Source organism: Propithecus coquereli, unplaced genomic scaffold, assembly GCF_000956105.1.
Source record: "Propithecus coquereli isolate 6110/MARCELLA unplaced genomic scaffold, Pcoq_1.0 Scaffold39, whole genome shotgun sequence".
NCBI classification, from domain to species: Eukaryota; Metazoa; Chordata; class Mammalia; order Primates; family Indriidae; genus Propithecus; species Propithecus coquereli.
Window position 1 is genome coordinate 748,853 of NW_012149618.1, and position 21,014 is coordinate 769,866.

The 21,014-nt window shown below is 40.1% G+C and overlaps 2 protein-coding genes across 3 annotated transcripts; one reads left to right on the forward strand and one right to left on the reverse strand.

The window, feature by feature from the left end:
• Positions 1 to 342: 342 nt before the first annotated feature.
• On the reverse strand, positions 343 to 3,193 carry PTRHD1 (peptidyl-tRNA hydrolase domain containing 1). Its single transcript, XM_012652540.1, has 2 exons — positions 2,921 to 3,193; positions 343 to 670 (listed from the first exon to the last, which is right to left on the reverse strand). Exons 1-2 carry the CDS (start codon positions 3,170 to 3,172, stop codon positions 500 to 502), a joined length of 423 nt encoding a protein of 140 aa, XP_012507994.1. The 5' UTR covers positions 3,173 to 3,193; the 3' UTR covers positions 343 to 499.
• CENPO (centromere protein O) lies at positions 2,940 to 20,953 on the forward strand. 2 transcript variants are annotated; one of them, XM_012652538.1, is made up of 8 exons: positions 2,940 to 3,300; positions 3,625 to 3,741; positions 8,559 to 8,728; positions 15,983 to 16,100; positions 16,831 to 17,090; positions 17,980 to 18,151; positions 18,918 to 19,083; positions 20,384 to 20,953. In XM_012652538.1, exons 2-7 carry the CDS (start codon positions 3,696 to 3,698, stop codon positions 19,052 to 19,054), a joined length of 903 nt encoding a protein of 300 aa, XP_012507992.1. In that variant the 5' UTR covers positions 2,940 to 3,300; positions 3,625 to 3,695; the 3' UTR covers positions 19,055 to 19,083; positions 20,384 to 20,953. The 2 variants fall into 2 exon arrangements, with proteins under 2 accessions (XP_012507992.1, XP_012507993.1); XM_012652539.1 differs by having other exon boundaries at positions 20,409 to 20,953.
• Positions 20,954 to 21,014: the final 61 nt, after the last annotated feature.

Genomic DNA, 21,014 nt, shown 5'->3' on the forward strand with positions numbered 1-21,014 from the left:
TTTGATACTGAAATACAGTCAATTGCATGTCTTCCTTAATTGGCAGTATTTCTTCTTAACAATACATAAAATAATGCTGCATCTTCAAGTTGATGCTGTCTTAGAGTCAATGAAATATGATAACTGGATGTGAATAAGAAATAAGGAATTCAAAAGCAAAGATTCAAACCTGGGTGATTTGAAGAATTCCATTATTCCTAACAAAAAAAAGGAAGGGATTTTCCTTGATCCCTATACAAGAGTCTAACTAAATCTTCTACTTCAGCAATGACCCATACACGATATTACTGCTTACCCACTTTCTCCACTTGAACTTATTAATAAGAATAAAGGGAAGTACTCTTAATGACAACTTTAATATGAACACGTGTTTGACCCCCAAGAAGCCATTACCACTGAAAGGGAGGAGCAAGCTGACGCTGAAAGGAGTACGATGCTTAGGGGTGAATGGCATGCTGCTTCTGGATCCTGCTGATATACAAATATATCAAAGCCACAGTCATTTGAACAATCGGAACTTCTTCAAATACTGGCTCACTTCTTCCTTGGGGTAGGGCCGCAGTGCAATGCAAGTAGGGATATTCTCTGGCTGCTCAAGCCACAGTACGTGGTCGATGTTCTTCTGTTGCAGGGTCTCAGCCAGCTCCTTCAGGGTGGTCTCATCTGGGGCCTGCAAGGAGCAAAATACAGATTGAATAGCTCATTTAGGAAGTATCAAAAGGCCAAAAAAAGGGCAGGGCATCCTCTTAACTAAAAGTGAAAGAACTTTACAAAAGAAGGAGCTGCCCTTGGTTGCCTTTCACTCTCTGCCTGGCAGTGGGGAGGGGGAGAGGCTTACTATTGCTATTTATATTAAATGGAGATATTTCTCTTCCCTCTTGAGATGTTGTATGTGCTGTCAGTAATTACGCTGTGTACCTTTTCTAGTTCTCATATGGCTGGTGCCCACAATATCTAACCCTGATTCTTTAGCCAGCTCTGACTTTAAGAGCTGACTGCTGGAAGGATTTCTAAAATCACATCCACCTCCCCTCCCCTCCTCCCCTCCTAGTCTATGTCACACGAACCTAGGATTTTCCTTCTCCTAGGAAAGAGAGCCCCTGCTTGTTTACTCACATCACAGGAGGGTAAACTATTCCCTAACATACTTCTAAAATTGTTTCTGGGTCATCCTTACCACCCATTCACTCAGGCCGAATACCATTACAAGGAGTATTAAAACTACCACTCAAAAAATAATGTATGTTATTTTGCGCCTAGGAAGGCAGAAGCCACTAAGATAACCAGAGGCTTGTCTCATCAAATTAGAGAATGCTAGGATTGCCACTCTTTATCTACTGAGTACTTTGGGCTGAGCCCTGCTGGAGGACTCATTAACTACTCCTCTCTTCTTCAGCACCAGGCATAGCACAGACCACTGGACTCCAGACTCCGACTGTGATCTTGAATAAGGTATGTGACTTAGCTGGCCTCTTTTTCCCTTTGTAAAATAGGGATGATAACGCTTCCTAGTGAGGATTCAATGAAATTAGGATGTGCCTGGCGCATACCCAATAAATGTATTTAATCTTGGTATTGTCTTATATTCTACTGGACTTTATGGCTAACAACAGCACCTCGATTTAATCAGTAGTGACTCCTAAGTCCTTTTCTTGAGGCATGGCTAACAACTAAGGATCATCAGAAACCTTTCAAACTCAGGGGAGTCACTTAATCTCTGTGGGCTACAGATGTCTCATCTGAGACAAGAGAAATCTGAACCCGATGATTTCTTGAGGCCCTCCTCCTAGAAAAAGATCTAAGGAAAACCCATCTGCTTCTTTTCTGCCTGCTCATATTTTCTCAAGACATTTTTTCCTACAGGTTACTGCTGGATGTTTCACTACCCAATAGCAATTTTTCTCTTGAAAGATAATCTGTCTTTGCCAGGTATCCAGGAAGGCATTACCCCACTCCTCCACCTGAGTTCTCATTTATTTTAATGCAATTCTTTTTCTCCTTATAAAAATTTAAAATGTAGAGAAGCATTAGGAAATAACCAAAATCTCACCATCTACTACTTGATATTTAGATGTATTTCCTCAGTTTTTTCTTTCAAAATTTGGATCATTTTGTGTATAGAATACAGTTCAGTTAGTATCGTATCATCAGCACTCTTCCATGACCCTAAATATGCCTCAAAAACATGACTTATGCTAGCTTCATAATAATATATTATAAAGGCATAGATTAATTTAACCGATCCCTAATACTTAATTTCCACCTTTTTTACCAATATAAAGTGTTCCTAAGAATGTCCTTGTGCAAAGCTCTTCGGGTGCATCTGGTTATTTTCTTAGGATACATTTCTAGCAGCAGGATTAACAGAGTCAAAGGGTAAGATCTGTTTGGTCATCTGCAAAAAGAACTTTACCACTATTTTAAAAGATGTACTGATTTACACCCCTGGTTCTGGTATTTCTGATGCTAGGTTCAATTTGTACTAGGGTTTTTTACATTTATTTTCAAATAATTTGGCGCTATGCCCAGGTAAATACTTCAGTTTGACTTCACTTTGCACGGTCCCCATGGCAATAAGGAACCTTGTGTCCTTATTCCTTCTGGGTTGGTTTCGCTGGAGGACAGTACTTTTGGGCACAGCTTTAAAAAACGGGACACAGAAGCCACCAGTTCCTGGTGAGCCCGGGGAAGGGTGCGGGGAAGCCCTAATAACGGACACGATGTCCACTCTTCACACAACCAGGCCCTGCCTAAGGGAAAGCTCCCGGGAATCAGGCCATTTTCCAAAACCTACATGTTAAAGATTCCTCGCCACCCACGCCACACCCACTCCGTAAAGTTAGGCCTTTCTACCCAAGAGCACACCCACTTCCGGTCTCGACGCCCTCAACGTCCCTCCCCCTCCGCCCCTGTGCCTCACCTCGAGGACCACTTTGCGCATGCGCCCCAGCTCTTGGAGGTAAGCGGCAGTGTCCGAGTGGTCGCGGTGAATATGCAAGGCCGCAGTGGCTGCGTGACAAGCCTGCGCTACCAATGCGCCCGCCGGCCAGGAGAACGGAGCCTGTGATAGATCCTTTCGTAACACCAAGTATTGTACCAGGACCTGCGGCTCCGCCCTGGAGGCCGCCATCTTCCTGACCACCCGAAAGACCGGACCTACTGCCCGGTGCATGCTGGGATCAGGGAGGGGCTCTGAGTGCCGCCATGATTTTGTACGGCGGGTGCGCAAAGTACGCCGGGATTGATTGGATTAGTTTTGAAGACGAGGACGGCGGGAACTCTCTCTCACTCCTATCCTGGGTGAGCAAGAGGGAAGAAGGTTGGGGGAAGGAAGTCCCAGGGACCCACGGGACCGTGACCAGAGTGGCGGGCTGAACAGCCTTTTAAAACACCTGCTGGACCAAAGGGGCCGTGCCCTCGGGAGCGCACCGGGGGCGGGGAGGTAGGTGTGGACGCAGCAGAGTAGGACCCGGGGAACCGGCAGGCAGGTCAGGGAAGGGGATTGCTAGGGGTGACTCGGGTTATCTGGGGGCCTAGGGGGCGTGCCTGAGTGGTGAGTGCCCTGCCACCTGGGTTTGTCTGAATGGGAATAGATGTGACTTTGTTTCCATTTTATTTTACCAGGAAGGACATCTAGGTCCCTGTTACCACTAGCCTAGACAGCTTCATGGGAAGGCTCTTGGGAATCTGAGGAGATGGAGCAGACGAATACTTTATGCCAAGACGGCGAGTCCAAAGGAGGTAATCAAAGAGTCGCCTATTCCCTATTCCTACTGCTGCCCGAAGATGACCCGCAGGCTGAAAGAACCCTTTCTTCCTGAAAGATGTGTGACCTGTCTTGTTTGGGACCAGAATGGTGAAAGGAACTAACATTGAGAACTTAAAGGGACAGGCAGCCAAGACCATTTGACAAGGAAAAATTACTTTGTTTCTAGGCTGCTGCCCCTTTGGAAACTGATAAGTTGCATTCATAGTATGCTCTGTGTTTATATTTAGAGCTACAGTTCTAGCCAGTGAGATATCTTTCCTCTCATCCCAGGATTTTTTGGGGCCATTTATGCATTTCTCCTGAGGGAGGGCCAGTGTGAGGCAGTGACTTTGGTGTTGGTTAGACCTGGGTTTGAGTCCTGGCTCTGCCATATAAATACTGTGGCCTCGGACAAGTTACTTTACTGTTCTCTGCCTCAATTTCTTCATATGGAAAATGGAGGTGAATAATAGCATTTTTATGGTGGTTTTGGAATTAGATAAGTATTTAACTCTTTCAATGCTTTTCAAGTAAAGCATTTAGCACCTGTCTAATGTATAGGAAGTATTCAATAAATGCTCTAATTCTAAAACATCCAGGACAAGGGTTCAACAAATGCTTTAATATTAGAGTTGATTAGCATTATGAAACTATGACCTTTACAATATTGGTCCTTAGTCAATCCTTTGGCAACTGAGATTTGCCTCTGAATTTCTGTCCAGAAGTAAGATTGCTTTCCTCTTTAATACCCAGGAATATTTGTGGACAGTTCTTGTTATTGTGTGCCTTTATAGTCCTGTGCCACTAATTCTTTTTAGAGCTTTGAAGTACTTATGCAAGTCTGATGTCTCAATCCAAAGGGTTATGCATTAACACTTTGGAAAAGCTTGCATAAAACCCAATTTAAAAAATAATGCTGTAGTTTTAAAAACAATTTCTGAGAGAGTCAGTGAATTTGGTGACCTTATTTTCTTCTGGGTTATTATTATCATTGATAACTGAGAATTAGCTGTATTCAGATAACTGAAGCTGAAACCTTAGATAATCAATAGTATATGGGTTAAGAATTATTGTTACTTCGAGGCTGGAAGTAAGTTTGGTGACTATGTATTAGAAACATGCTACAATCAGAATTTCATGTTGTCTAGTCTACGACTGATTTTGTTTGTTTTAAAATAAGTGATAAGGTCAGTGGAAGTTTTGGATTATCAAGTGGTTTAGACCAGTCAAGGAGTTATTCTACAGCCCCTTTATTCTCTACCCAAAACAATATTTAAACATTTAGCTGTTATTCATACTGGTTTTAGCCCTCTCCTTGTATGATTTTATAATAGCTTTCTGCTTCAGATTCAAATTCTTTCAAAAGTGAGCATTCTGAACTCCCCACTTATTTCAGAGGGGAGGACACGGAATTTTAGTTGCAACCAGTTGATTTCTTCAAATAAGGGTTTTGACCATTTTTGTAACCTTTTTTGGGACAGAACTGACTGGCTGTGATGAAATGCAATCCTGTCTTCCAAGATGAGGCAGGCTCGATAGATAGATTCTCTCTGTTCTCTAGTGGCAACGTTAAATGACATGCTGACATAGTTTTGAATACCTATGTATTTCAGAAACTTTGGGAGCATTAATATCTATTTGTCATAATATAGAATTTATCTTTTTTTGGAGTGACTTGAGAACAGTAATTAACAGTAGGACAATAATTAACAGTCTTAAGTTGTTATTTTTATCATTTTCTTTACAAAGGGAAAAAAAATGGCATGTATAGTGAGTGCCAAGGGAATTTTAGGTCCATAAAGTAGAATTTGACCAAGCATCTCCTGCAACACTTTAATTTAGACCAGGTAGGTGCACTTTCAAAATACCTCCTGGTTGGATGTTAAATAATTTTTGTAAGCTCTGTGAGGACAAGGACTTTCTTTTGCCATTAGAGTATTAATAGTTTTAAGCACAGTCCCTGGTCCATGGTAGATTCTCCATAGTTTTGTTGGATAAATAGAGATTTGTTAATAAGCAATTAATTACATGCTAATTATTAGGACTGGTTTATTATTTAATAAAGATTTTCTTTTTTCATGAATATTATTGCAGTAATACGGACTTTTCTGTAGATATATGCTATGTGAACTTAATCTCTTAAGAGATCATACCTGGTTGTCCATCTTTCAGTAAATATTTTTATAGAGCATTTACCATATGTAAGGCATTGTGCTAGCTTTAGGGATACATGGGTGAACAAAAACATACATGGTACCTGATTTTGGAACTTAAAGATTCAGTGGGAGAGAGAAACAATCAAATAATCCCATTAATTAATATACAATTAAAACTACAATATTTTTTTCTGAAGGAAAATTATACAATTCTTTGAGATCTTACAAAAAGGCACCTGACCTTGTTCTGATGGTGCCACAAAGGTTTCCCTAAGGAAATGCTGCTTGCACCGAGTGCTGATGAGCTCAAATTGAGGTTTTGAAATATGCCTCAGGTGTAGGAGGCTTCTAGGAAACTTGTAATAGGCCAGAGATGATGCTGGCTTGAACCACAGTGGTGGCAGTGCAGATGAGGAGAAGTGGACATATTTCAGAGGTACTAGGACTGTATATTCAGTAGGCTTTGGTAACGAATTGAGGTTGGGGCATGGAGAAAGATGTAAAGAAGATGCTAAATATCTGGCTTACATAACTAGGTAGATGGTTGTTCCAGTGAGTGAGGGCCTTGGAAGGGAAAGATAATGAATTTAGTCTTGGACATGTTGAGTGTCAGTTTCCTCTAAGACTTCCAAGTAGATATACTGAGAAAGCAGGTAGATATTCTCTAAAGTTCAGGAGAGATAAGCTAGAGATACATATTTGTGAGGCATTCACTTATAGATGGTCATTAAGGCTGTGGGTACTGATGAGATTTCTTCAGGAGAAAAAGGGTCTTGGGACTGAGCTTTGGAAAAGTCTAGCATTTAATGGGCAAAGAGAAGAGGATAAGCTTGCAAAGCAGAAAGCGGGGTCAGGCCGGGCGCGGTGGCTCACGCCTGTAATCCTAGCACTCTGGGAGGCCGAGGCGGGTGGATTGTTTGAGCTCAGAAGTTCGAAACCAGCCTGAGCAAGAGCGAGACCTCGTCTCTACCAAAAATAGAAATTAATCGGACAACTAAAAATATATAGAAAAAATTAGCCGGGCATGGTGGCGCATGCCTGTAGTCCTAGCTACTCGGGAGGCTGAGGCAGTAGGATCGCTTGAGCCCAGGAGTTTGAGGTTGCTGTGAGCTAGGCTGACGCCACGGCACTCACTCTAGCCCGGGCAAAAGAGTGAGACTCTGTCTCAAAAAAAAAAAAAGAAAGCGGGGTCAGAGAGGTAAAATGTAAGCTTCCCAAAGGCAAAGTCTTTGTCTCTTGTTCATCATTGTGTTCCCAGTGCCCGAAAGAGAGCTTGGCACAAAATAAGTGCTTAAACATTTATTGAGGAAGGAAAACCAGGAGGTTGGTGTGATAGGATTCAAGGGAAAAGAGTGTTTCAGGAAGGTAGTGATCAGTGGAGTCATGTACTGCTGGGAGGTGAGATGAGGGCGCTTGAAAAATGTCCATTGGATTCAGCAGCATGAACATCGCTGTCGATCTTAGAGTAGTTTTGTAGAATGATGGGAACAGAAGTGAGTTGAGAGTGGGTTGAGGTATGAGTAATTGGTAAGGAAATGGAGAAAGTAAGTATAGGTTGAGCATCAAAAAGCCAGATCTGAAACTTTTTGAGTGCTGACATGACATGCAAAGGAAATGCTCATTTCAGATTTTGAATTTGGGATGCTCAAACTGGTAAGTATAATGCAAATATTCCAAAATCCAAAAAAAAATCGAAAATCTGAAACACTTCTGGTCCCAAGCATTTTGAATAAGGGATACCCAGACTGTGTGGGCAAGTCTTTTAAGTAGTTTGCCCGGAAAGGAAAGGGGAAAAAAGAGGGATGGAAGGCGGAAGGCACGTGTGGACAAGGGTCGGCCTGTGAGTGTGTGTTTGAAGACGAGTGAGACTTGAGCCCGTGGGGAAGGGCACAGCTGAGAGGAAATGATACAGCAGAGAACAGGGATAACGATAATCTAGGTTCCTGAGACGGCAAGAGGGACAGGAGTTGATGCCTAAAACAGGGCAGTTCTGCATGTAGTGGGTGTCTACTTCTGCTTGATCTCACGGAAGTGTTTGTTTTGGGTTTTTTTTTTTCTGGAATATTATCCCTTGCCCCATAAGAAAGTTTAGGTTTTTAGTCTTAATTGGATAGATGAATGAGATAAGTTTTTGGATTCTGTCCCAAGGCAAGGAAAGATTAAGATTTTCATATATGTATATCCTTATGAACCCCCTTACAAAATGGATGCTGGATCTACTTAAGAAACCCAATTAAAGTCTGGTGGTTAAAAGTGTAGAATTTTCATGAGGGAGATTCTGTTTAGTCTGCGATAAAGCCATAAATCATCCTTTTCCACACTAGAGATGTGCATTTGTGATAAACTGTAGGCCTAGATAAAATACTGCGGCCTCATCAGCATATGATAGCCAGTTCATGTTCTCTCTCGTGTTCTCTTTCAATAGTCTCCTGGTCGAGGCAGTTTTTTACATCACTGTTCAACCTCTTTGATTTTAATTATCAGCTCCTCTGATAAATTGGTTTCATAAATTGTGGCGGCTATCTAACAATTCGGCTGGCCACAGAGTTCTTTTTGGAAAAAAGAGTCACCCTACGTTCTTCTCTGAAATGCTTCCCTTTGCCAGAGTTAGAAGTCCCTGGCTTCCTGTGAACTTCCCTTTTTACTTTCCTTAGGTGTCTTAGCTCACTTGGAAAGACTGGAGACTGGAGTGGACAGATCCCGCAAGCAGTGCGAAGAGCTGCAGAGCGCACAGGCGGTGGGAAGTGCTCTTGCAACCAAGATTCATAAACTGAGGTGTCTGCGAGATAAGCTGAGGGCGGAAGTGAAGCAGCGGCAAGCCAGAGTGAGTGGAAGGGTGGTGGTGGCAGGTTTCCCTAGGGTATAAAGAGCGAACATGATCCGAAATTGGCAGCTTTGTAGAATGTGTTTTACTTGTGATTTTACGGGATGGGCTTCAGTCCTTGATCCCTCAAATGATCAAACCTGGGGAGCTGCAGCTAATATCACTGTCACCTGACAATTATCAGGCACTACTGATGGGCCAGGCGAGTTCTTCCCGACAGACAGACTCTTAACCTGCCCTCACAGACATCTAAGCCCATTACCTCAATCGCAGTTTGACTTGAGTTACTGGTTCTTTTGTCATTAGTGACATCTTTTCATAACTCAGACTTAAAACCTTACAGGAAACTTGCGACCCTTCCCTCTTTGCAGTTTTCTCCCTAGCTCAGGTCCAGTCAGCAAGCCCTGTCAAATTTTCCTTTTTTGGTCTTTGCACTTCCTCCCTCCATTGCCATAGCTCAGGTGTTATCCACATACGGGGTAAATATCTATCAAGTGATTTAGATACTGGGATTATTACAGCAGTCTGTTAGTTGGTCTCTCTTCTAGTATTTCTACTTTTCCACTAAATCCTGCACAGCCAAGAAAATGCTTCATGAAACACCACATCATTTCTCTGCTCAGAAACACTCAATAATCATTCATTACTTGTGTAATAAGGTCAGCCTTCCTTCATTTTCTTGTCTTCTCATTAAAGTAAAAAATATATATAAAGTGCACAGATCTGATGAACTTTTTTTTACAAAGTGGGCACAACCAGATAACGACCACACAGATCAAAGGATAGACTATGACCAGTACTCTTTAAGTCCCCCCTTTGCCTCCTCCCAGGCATTTCTCTCCAGGTAACCGCTATTCTGATTTTTGTCACCAGAGGTTGGTTTTACCCATTGTTGAACTTTATGTAAGTGTAAAAAGTATAGATTCTTATGTCTGGCTTCTTTTGTCAAGTGTTATGTCTGTGAAATTCATCTATATCTTGAGTGTAGTGGTCGCTTTTTTTTTTTAATTGCTGTATAGCAATTCCATCTTATGAATATACTGTAATTTATCCATTCTGCTGTTGATGACATTTGGGTTGTTGGGTTATTTCACTTTGGGACAATTATGAATATTGCTTCTCCGAACATTCTTGTTTCTGGCTTTTGGTGTAAAAATATACACTTGTCTGTTAGGTTTATACCTAGTAGAATATCGCTGAGTCATAGGATAATGCATATTAGCTTTCATAAATACTGCCAGTTTTTGAGAGTGATTATACCAGTTTTATATTCCCAGCAGCAGTGTATAAGATTTTTATTATTTCACACTTTACCAATACTTGATGTTGTCCGTTTCAAAAAAATCGTCATTCTGGTGGGAGTATAATAATATCTTACTGTAGATTTAATTTGCATTTGCTTAATAACTAATGATGTTAAGTACCTGTATTGGACACTTGAAAATCTTTTGTTGTGCACTGTACTTTTCAAGGCTTTTGCAAAAATTTTTATTAGGTTGTCTGTCTATTAAATTGTAGAATTCTTTACATATTTTGGATATGAGTTCTTTGTTGGGTATGTGTATTAGAGTCATCCTTAGACTGTGTCTTGCCTTTTTCTCTCTAATGGTGCCTGCGATGGAAGGAAAATCTTTGTTTTATTGAAGTTCAGTTTAGGAATTTATGCTTAGTACTCTTGTTTCCTGTTTAATAAATCTTTGCCTAACTTAAGATCATAACGATGTTCTTCTGTGTTATTTTCTAAAAGTTTTATTGTTTTATCTTTTAGAATTATTATATAATCCATCTATAATTGATTTTTGTGTGTGTTGTATGATAAGAGATCATCCTTCTTTTCTTGTGTTTTTCCAGATGGATATTCAGTTCATCTGGTACCACTTCTTGAAAAGATCACTCTTTTCCCATTCTATTGTAGCAGATCTTTGGGTCCAATGTGGGTCTGTTTCTGGATTGTGTTCTGTTCCATTGATCAATTTGTCCATCTTTGTGCCACTACCAGAGTTGCTTACTGTAAATCTTGACACCTGTAGTATATGTCCTCTTTTTCAGAATTATCTTGCCTATTCTTCACCCCTTGACTTTACCATACATTTGGGAATCAGTCAGTTTTCAAAAATAAACCTCCTGTTTTTATTGGGATGGATTTGAATCTATAGATCAATTTGGGAAGAATTGAAATCTTCAATTGCACTATTGCTTCTTCCAGTCAATGTATATGGTATGTCTTTCTTTTTATTTAGTTCTTCAGTTTTTCTCAGTAATGAATATAATTTTATGTGTGTAGAGGTCTTAAACATCATTCATTATATTTATTCTTATGTATTTAATTTTTCATGATGTTATTGTATATGACAAGGGTCAGCAAACTTTTTCTGTTGAGGGTCAGATATTTTAGGCTTTGTGAGCCATATGGTCTCTGTGGCAACTACTCAACTCTGCTATTAAAGCATGAAAGTAGCCATAAACAATATGTAAAAGAATGATTGTGGTACTTTCCAGTAAAACCTTATTACAAAATCAATGTCTGCCTGGATTGGACCTACAAGCTGCAGTTGATGACCCCTGATATATGGTATTATTGTTTAGAAGTTGTATCTTTTGATATTTGATGCTATTATATAGAAATATATTTGATTTTTGTACATTTACCTTATATGTGGCAATTTTGCTAAATTTTTGCTTCTTCCTTTCCAATCCTTCTAACTTTTATTTATTTATTTATTTATGCATGCATGCATGCATGCATGCCTTATTCCACTGACTAGGATCTCTAGTGTGTTGTTGAGTAGAAACAGTCATAGGGTCAACCTGTTTGTAGTAAATTTTATAGATGTTCTTTATCAGAATAAGAAAATGCTCTTTTATTTCTAGTTAGCTGAGAGTTTTAATGGTGATCAGGTATTACATTTTATCAAATGCTTTTACTGCATTTTTTAATGTGATCATATGGCTTTCTCCCTTATTTTATTTATGTTAATTGGTGTTTGAATGATAAACCACCCTTACATTCTTGCAATAAACCTAATTTGGTTTGATGTATTATCCTTTTTATATAATACTAAATCTGATTTGCTAATAGGACTTTTGCATCTAAATTGATGAGAGAGATTGCCCTATGCTTTTTTTTTTTGTAATCTTGTCAGGTTTGGACATCAAGTTTGTGCTGGTCTCAGAAAGCAGATTGAGATATTTTCCTTTTTTCCTTCTATTCTGTGGAAGAGCTTATATAAAACTGGTGTTATTTTTCCTTACATTTTTATAAAGAATTCCCTGGTAAAGTTCTTTGTGCCTTCTCTGTTGGAAGGTTTTAAATTTCTGACCCAATTTCTTTTTTGGGGGGTGGGGGAGACAGGATCTTGCTCTGTTGCCTGGGCTAGAGTGCGGTGGTGTCGTCGTAGCTCACTACAACCTCAGACTCCTGGGCTAAAGTGATCATCCTGCCTCAGCCTCTCAAGTAGCTGGGACTAGCAGGCACGCACCACCGCACCCGGCTAATTTTTAAATTTTTTGTAGAGATGGGGGTCTCACTCTGGCTCAGGCCAGTCTCAAACTCCTGGCCTCAAACAGTCCTCTCACCTTGGTCTCCCAAAATGCTAGGTTTGCAGGTGTGAGCCACCATGCCCAGCCTTGGTCCAATTTCTTTGATCAATATAAAACTGTTCAGATTTCCTATTTCTTCTTGGGTCACTTTGGAAAAGTAACATTTTTCAAAGAGTTTATCCATTTTATGTAAACTCTCACATTTAAAGTTGTCTGAAACTTTTTTAAACAACTTACTGTCTTATGAATCAGATCAATCAGTAATGTCTCATTTTTCATTCTGATACTGGTAATTTGTACTTGCTCTTATTCTTTCCCCTTGATCAGTCTTGTTCACATTTCATCACTTTTGTGCCTTTTTCAAAGAACCAACTTTTGGCTTTGTTGATTTTTCCCTATTGTTCATTTGTTCTGTGTTTTCACTGCTTTCTACTCATTATTATTTCCTTCTCTTTTTTCTTGTTGAGACAGGGTCTCGCTCTGTTGCCCAGGCTGGAGTGCAGTGCCGTGATCATAGCTCACTGCAGCCTCAAACTCCTGGGCTCAAAATGATCCTCTTGCCTCACCCTCCTGAGTAGTATGAGCCACCTGGCTAATTTTTTTTTTTTTTTTTAGAGATAGGCTCTTATTGTGTTGCCCAGGCTGGCCTCAAACGGTCTCAAACTCCTGGCTCCCAAAGTGCTGGGATTATAGGCATGAGCCACTGTGCCCAGTGTCCTTCCTTTTACTCTCTTTGGATCTAAGTTGCTGTTCTTTTAGCTTCTTGAGATGAATATTTATTGATAGTTTTTAGTCGTCTTTTCTCTTGTATGCATTTAAAGTTATAAATTTTCCCTCTAGGCATGGCTTTGGCTGTATATCCCAGAAGTTTGATATGTTATATTTTCATTATTTCAATTCAAAATATTTTCAGTTTTCATTGTGATATCTTCTTTGCCCGTGGATTTGTTTCAGAAATGTATCACTTCCAAAAATTGGGGTGTTTGTTGTTTTAAGTTATTGATTTATGGCTTAATTCCATGTGGTCAGAGACCATGACACCCCACATGTGGTTGGTTTTGGTAAATGTTCCATGTGCATTAAATGGGTTTTGCGGTTGTTGGGTACTGTATTTTATATATATCAAATAGACCAAGTGTGTTCATGTTTCAGATAGTTTATATCCTTACTGACTTACTTGTCTACTTGTTTTATTAGTTACTGAGATTTGTTAAAATCTCCCACAGTGGTTATAAATCTGTTTTTTCCCTTTTATTCTGTGTTTCTGTGTATATTGGGTGCAAACAAATTTAGGATTACTATATTTTCCTGGCTTAGTTAACTTTTTATTATTAAGAAATGTTCCTTTTATTTTTAGTTAAACTGCTTGTCTTAAAGTCTACTTTGGCAAATGCTAGTACAACCTTTTTTTTGGCTAGGGTTTGCACGGTAAATTTTATCTATCATTCTACTCTCAATCTTTCAATGCCCTTATAGTTAAGGTATTCCTATTTTAAGTAGCATGTGGTTAGATATTTTTTATCCAGCCTGGCAATCTTTGCCTTTTAATTGGAACATTTAGTCCATGAAATTTTATTATGACTGCTTATATATTTGGATCTCAGTCTACCATGGTATTATTTTAGTGTCTTACTTGTTTTGTACAGCCAGTGTTCCTTTAGGGTTATACACATTGTTCCCTTCCAGTGCTCTGTATTACTTGCTGCGTTTCCGTATTTCCATCTGGGGTTACGTTACTTCCAAGAAGTAGCTCTTTTTGGTACAGTAAATTCTGTTTTCGTTTGTCTGAAAACACCTTTATTTCATTATGTTTTTTTATTTTTTAAGGATATTTTTACTGGGGTGTAGAGTTACAGATTGGAAGTTATTTTTTTTCCAAACATTTAAATATATCATTCTGTTGTCTTCTAGGGCCATAGTTTCTGTCAGGTGTTAGGTGTTAGCCTTAATGTTTGACTATAATGTGTCTTTTTTCCCCTCAGGCTTCTTTTAAGATTTTCTCTGTTTTTGGTTTTCAGCAGTTTTATAACATAATGTAACTGGGCATAATTTTCTTTGTTTATTCTGCTTGGTGCTTGTAGAGCTTAAATTAATTACTTGATGTTTTTCATGTCTTTTGGAAAATTGGCTGTATTTCTTCAAATAGTGCATATATCTCGTTCTTCTATTTCTGAGGCTCCCAGGCATGGTGGCTTTTTTTTCCTTCCCCAGGGACCTATGTCTTTACTGCTTTTCCTAATCTTATTTTTCTCTATGTGCTTTAATCTGGATGTGAAAATATACCTATTTACCACTTCACTTATGATCTTGTCTAGTTGGCTTTTAAATCTATTAAAATCCTAATTTTAGTTACTGTATTTTTTGGTTCTAGGATTTCCATCTGATTCTTTTTTATAGAATCTATCTCTTTAGTATCAGTTCCCTGTCTTTTAACCTGTTTTAATTGCCATGCCCAGTAAATAAAATAGCTGAATCCCCTTGGATCTTTCTGTTTCTATTGTCTTCTTTTTCCTCTTGGTTTTCAGTCATCTGTTTCCTGGTATACCTGATAATTTTTTTGATTGTATGATGGGTATTGTGTATGAACAAATATAGGAATTCTGAGTTATGTTATCTTTCTCCAGGGGGAATTTTAGTTTTTTTCTGGCATGCAGATAGCATGTGGGCATATCACTTTAATCCAAATGAGGTGGTCTGTTTCCAGTTTGTCCTTACTCCTAGGGTGTAGCTTTTTTTTAGGGCCCTTAATTGAAAGTTTGGGTGTATGTCAGGGACAGGTCTATTAAAGCTCTTCTTCCTTGGCAGGCCCTGACCTCCAAATTTTGCTCTGACAAAAGCTCTGCTTAGTTTTTTAACCTTTCGCAACTTCTTTCTGTTTGGGTTTCTCAGTACCCAGTCACCCATTTGCAGGTTAGAAATTACCAAATACCTGGAGAGCAAATTGCATTCAAAATGTTGGCCAAGTTCCTTTTTTGTGGGATCTTGGTCCACAGAAAGGCTGCTTTGATAACATTTATGTCCAGTGTTTGTCTCCCCAGATAATGAGACTGCTACAGAGCGTAGCCTACAGCTTTCTATCGGGCCCATGTGCCTTGGGTATGAACACGCAAATGCTGAGGGGAAAGCCTGCAGAGAAAGCCAGCTAACTTCAGAGCATTTATCTTTATTCTTCAAACTTGGCTATTTGGGTTGTTCTTTAATGCTTTCAAACCATTTTTCTATCTCTTTGCTTGCCTCCTCATTTATTTTTGGTATTTTATCAAGTTTGCATGGTTGTTCAGAGAGGGAGGGTCAGCTATCTGCTGGGCCATAGTTAGAAGAGTCAGTCTAGCCCTGGCACTGAAGCCCTGCACCATCCTACCTGGGTCAGCTTTCCCAGCCTCGCCTCTTCACGGCCATCTGTTTTGCTCATGTTCATCCTAGACTTTCCTTACACCCTTGTCTTCCTCCTTTCACACTCCTCCCTTTTCCTGCCAAAATTTGAATTATTCTTCAGGCCAACAGAGTTTCTACTGATTCCTAACAATGTGACCCATAAGATTCTTCCTCGGGTGTGAATTAATTCATAGCACTAACTGACCAGCCACTGTTGCATTTCTTGATGTATTACAATATGTAAAATACTCTGTATTTAGCTTTTATCCAGTTGGGTGAGGGCAGGGACTTTGTGGTGTACCCTTTTGTACCCAGTTTGATTTGTTGCACATCTTGCAGGTTAAAGCATCTATTGCCAATGTAGAACCTGCCCAAACAGTGGAAATCAGTGAACAAGAAGTTTTGGAAAAGAAACAGGAAAATGTGAAAGCCATTTTGCAGGCATATCGTTTTACAGGTTTGATTTTTTTTTTTTTTTTAAACCTAATTCAATCTGGGTTTCTGTCTCTGGTGAGTTAGTTTGCTACATGTATTATTAGTTTTGGACTAATTTCATGAGAATGTATTTTGCAGCCCCCACCCTTGTCTCTCTCTCTCTCTCTCTCTCTCTCTCTCTCACACACACACACATGCACGCTAGTTGTAGGCATGTCTTCACCTACAAGATTGGCCTCTTTGTACAGCAGAAGATTGGTTGGTGGCTGGCTTAGACCATTCTTTTTTAGCAATTCATTGTGTGCCAGACTCTGCATTAGAACTTCCTTTACTGTTGGCTTGCTCTACGCCACTAGTCAAATAGTTTGAACCCCTCAAGTCTCTGTTTCACCATAAATAAGAATTTATTCTCCCATCTATGTCAAAAGAGGATTATGGAAAGAACTGTCATAAATTACTTTGATACTCAGGAAAAAAAGAACAGAATAGCTACACTGGAAATTTCAAAATTTCTTTCTCAATAATTTGGCCTTTAGGATGTCTTTTCTTTTCCATCCTTCTTCCATAGTTTAAACAACCCAATCTCAAAGTGAGCTAGAGAAAGAGCCTATGATCTTCATCCATTCAGCAAACATTTGTGCACATGGTGTGTATCTACTAGCACTGTGGAGGCGACTGGGATGCATAGATGAATTAAGACATTACCTTTGCCTGACATCTGTTGAGAGGTATTGTCTTATTGTTTGCCTCAGGGCTCAGTGGTAAACTGACCAGCCGAGGAGTCTGTGTCTGCATCAGTACTGCTTTTGAGGGGAACCTGTTGGATTCCTATTTTGTGGACCTTGTCATACAGAAGCCACTCCAGATACATCACCATTCGGTCCCAGTCTTCATTCCTCTGGAAGAAATAGCTGCAAAATACTTACAGACTGATATTCAGCACTTCCTGTTCACTCTCTGCGAGTATTTAAGTGCTTACTCTGGGAGGAAGTACCAGGCGGATCAACTTCAGGTATCTGTCTGTGATGCTATATACCCCACTTTATGAGCCCAAGGTATACTTAAAAGGGAGAAACAGGGGTGTTTTCTTTTGTATTTTAAATGTTCCCTAGCCAGAAGTTGGACCTTTCTAATGTTTGTTTTTTATTAACATACGAGCTATTTTCCACGCTCTTCTTACCCTTTTGAACCTCTGGATGATGTTGAACCATAGGTACTGGTCAAAGGATTATGTACTCGAATGGTGGTTCCTCAAATTTTATTACAAAGTTGTAGAATGTAGTTGCTAGACTTTAATTTGACAATGATTTATTGAGTATCTACTAATGCCAAGTGCCTTCCTGAACCTTGGGAATAGATGCAAGCAGGAGAATAATGGGTTCTGAAGTACATTGAGGAATACTATCTATCCTCCCCTAAACTCTGGCCTACCTTCTTAGTGCTGCAGTTGAGCTAAGGTTGGGGTGAAAAAAGTAGATAGGAAATGAATGCAAATAGGCAGTAAGTGGGCTCTTATAAGCTTAGCATTTCTCCCTTTATGTATCTGGAATGACTGTGAAGCTTCCAGTTGTAGGTTAAACTTAAATTGATATGTGAATGCAGACATGAAGCATCTTAGCCATATATAGTAATGTCAATGAAATTCTTGGCAGAAACAGTATCTCACCTCCATCGGCACCCCTGGCCATTTAGGAAGTGCTTCCTGCAGGCCTTTCTAGGCTGCCAGTGACTAAGTTATAAGTCTCTTTTATTAGTTTTTTTTCAGGCCTTTTTCTGTCCCTCATTTCTTTCTCTGAAATACAATTTGTGGTCCGTTTTTGGTAGATATATTTGACGTGCTGTAACCATGCCTTTGCAGTGGTAATGATCCTATACTTTGTTTTGTTCCTCACCCCTCTTAGAGTGACTTTGCAGCCTTTCTCGTTGGGCCCTTGCAGAGAAACTCACTGTGCAACTTGCTGTCATTTACTTACAAAGTGGATCCAAGGGATCAGGCTTTCCTGTTTTGTGCTAGATTGCTGTATAAGGACCTCACAGTAACTCTTCCAACTGATGTCACCGTTACATGTCAAGGTAAGAGGAAGGATGCCTTAGTGAAGAAATTATAATGTGCTCTGGTTTGTTCAAGTTGAATGAAACAGGTAAAATAGGTAGAACACATCAAGTGGACTTCTTGATACTTTATGTACTATAAGTTTACTCAGACTGTAAGATACAAAGACTATTTTATTTCTACCAATCTTTCTTTTCCTCTTTGTAAATTGCAAGCATAATTATTCCAGTTTTCCCTCCTCCTTTGCCCTATCCAACTCTGCCAGTGTTCTGTTCTTTTAGCTTGTGATTTGATTTCACTGGAGACCCCTGCTTGAAGAAGGACAACTAGTAGTAAGTTTGTGTCCTAGGGTCATTTATGGTGAATGGAGCTAAGCCTCATTTCACTGTGAAGCCAGATAGACATGACGAATCAGTGTATACTTAGCTTTCTACAGAGTGTTCTCTAAATGGAAAATTTTCAGGGCTGGCCAAGAGAGACATTTTTTTGTGAACCTTTTTCAGCTAAATGTCCATAATAAAATGACATGGGCAATAATGAAAAATTGGGTAAGATGTTTTTAGGAGGCAGACACGTTGAAGCTGCCACAGGTTTCAAAGGTTTTTTTCTGTGAGCAGTCTAAGTCCAAGTCCCTAGTCTCAAAATTACATTCATCCAATAAAAGGCAGCCTCTCTCACAGTCCAGACCAAAAAATAAAAGTTAGATCCGTCTAGAATATCAGTGATGCAAGTTCCAGTTCCCCTGGTTGAACTAAATGAGACTGATTGATAGACTTTCTTTTTTAGGAACAGAAGCATTATCCACCTCCTGGGAAGAACAGCGAGCAGCCCATGAAATTCTGTTCTGTACAAAACCCCTTCATCAAGTGTTTTCTTCATTTGCAAAAAAAAGAGAGATGCTGAATATGAGCCTGGTCTCCTAAAATATTTTTTTCACTGGAACACATCAGAAGTGAGTAAACTGGTACTACTGACAGCCTTGCCTGGGAATCATCCTTGTAATGTGAACAGACAGCTACTACTACACCAGGATGAGGATTATATTTGAGTACAGACATTGGCATTTTGGGACAATTCCCACGATAGCCTGGTCACTTGTTAAAATGCCTAAAGTCATCTGGGTTGAGGTATTGAATGATTCATTCATACATGTTACTGAAAATCAGAATGGTTTGTGGGCTGACAGAAGACATTTTGTGGAAGAGAGAGGTGTATCATTCACTTAACAGTATTTCTAGCTTTTCTGGAAGCTTTAAGTAATTCTGCCTCATTTTCCTGTTCTGAGAGTTTTGAAAAGAAGTTCTTAGAACACTCCAGGTTCATGATAATGAGGTAGATCATATAGTTAAGAAGGGACGTGTGTTTAATCTTTGGAGCAACGTATTCGATCTAGGCCACTGTTTTATACATAATATGGTATGAGAAAGCAATGTGGATAAAGTGATCGGGTTTCAGTGTAGCTAATAGTTTCCTAAAACAAACATTTCAGTAGAGTGCTGAACTTATCAAGTCCCTTGTGAAAAAGCATGGTTGGAAATATGCCCATAAACTTAGTTACTGTTGCAAAAGGAGATAGGCCTTCCCCTCTTGACGTCTTCCCTGTCCCAGTCTGTTTAGTGAACTGTTTCTCCCTGTAACCACGGCCTCCGATCTGCTGGCACTTCTTGTTCCTTGGTTTATGGGTCAGTTCACAGATGCAAAAACCTGTGTGTTTGGCTGGCCGCCTTCTCCCATTTCAATTCCTGTCCCTCCCTTGCCCAGTCACAGGAGTGATCGTTACTACTACTGCCCAAGGCCCAGAGCTACATTCAGGCTTCACTCTGAAATGGTCACTTCCTAGACTATGGTCAGGAAGTAACCTCCATGTGTGCAAGCTCCAGTGAACTCTGGGGGGAGTGTAGCAACTCGGACCCCTCTTTATACAATAGCAGCTTAAGAATAAAAGTGGTGTCTTAGTTCAAGCTCTTGCCTTCCAGGCATGTGGTAAGGACCAGTGGCAGGAGTTAGTTAGCAAAGCACTTCTAGCCCTTCTCAGATAAGAGATATTAACAGAATTTTCACAATGATCAAGTTGAATAAAGCTTTTAATAAAACAGTCTTGTTCTTTATCAATACCTGTAAATTCTCTTTTAAAGCAGTAGCAAAGGCGACTGTAGCAAGAGCTCAAAAGGCAAGGCAATATCGGAAAGTGTTTTTAAACAGAAGGTTAAAAATATAAATGTAGAAGATCTGTTTATATATTTTTCTTTCAGAAATAAATTCCCCTCCCCCCACCAGGTGAAAGGAAATATTGCACTTTCTGCTCTCATGACTAAGGTGACAGGGGTTCCAGAAGAACCTTTCAAGATTATCAGGAACATCAGGACGAGGGCCATTTCACCTCATCAGACCACGCGGAGACAACCAGGTCCCCAGCGTCGCTCTCTCCGGAGTGCAAAGCACTGCTTGCAAGTTCCAGCTGGGAGCAGAGCGTCTCCAGCACAGCGTCCCGCCCCACCTGAAGCAGAGCGTCCTCACCGTGCGCCCAGCCCAGCGGCAAAGGCGGCTTGCTCCACCTCTCCCGCGCTCCTGCTCGCAGTGGCCAGGGCCTCTCTGGGGCAAGCAGGGCTGGGTTGGAACGAGGGCTCTGAAAGGATTGTTCCAGTACTACGCCTAAGACCCCTGCTCGGGGGACACTACAGGCACACTGAGGAGTAGTATGGCTGCCCTCAGAGCTCACATATCCACAAACAAATGAAGGCTTGAGGAGATTTTTAAACCTAAAGTCTACGTGAGTGTGCACTTCAACAATTCAGGAATGTCGGGACTTGGTAATTTGTCCTGTCCCAAGGCCTTTCTTTGATTAAAAAAAAATAAATTCTCCCTTCCCGTTTGGATTGTTGT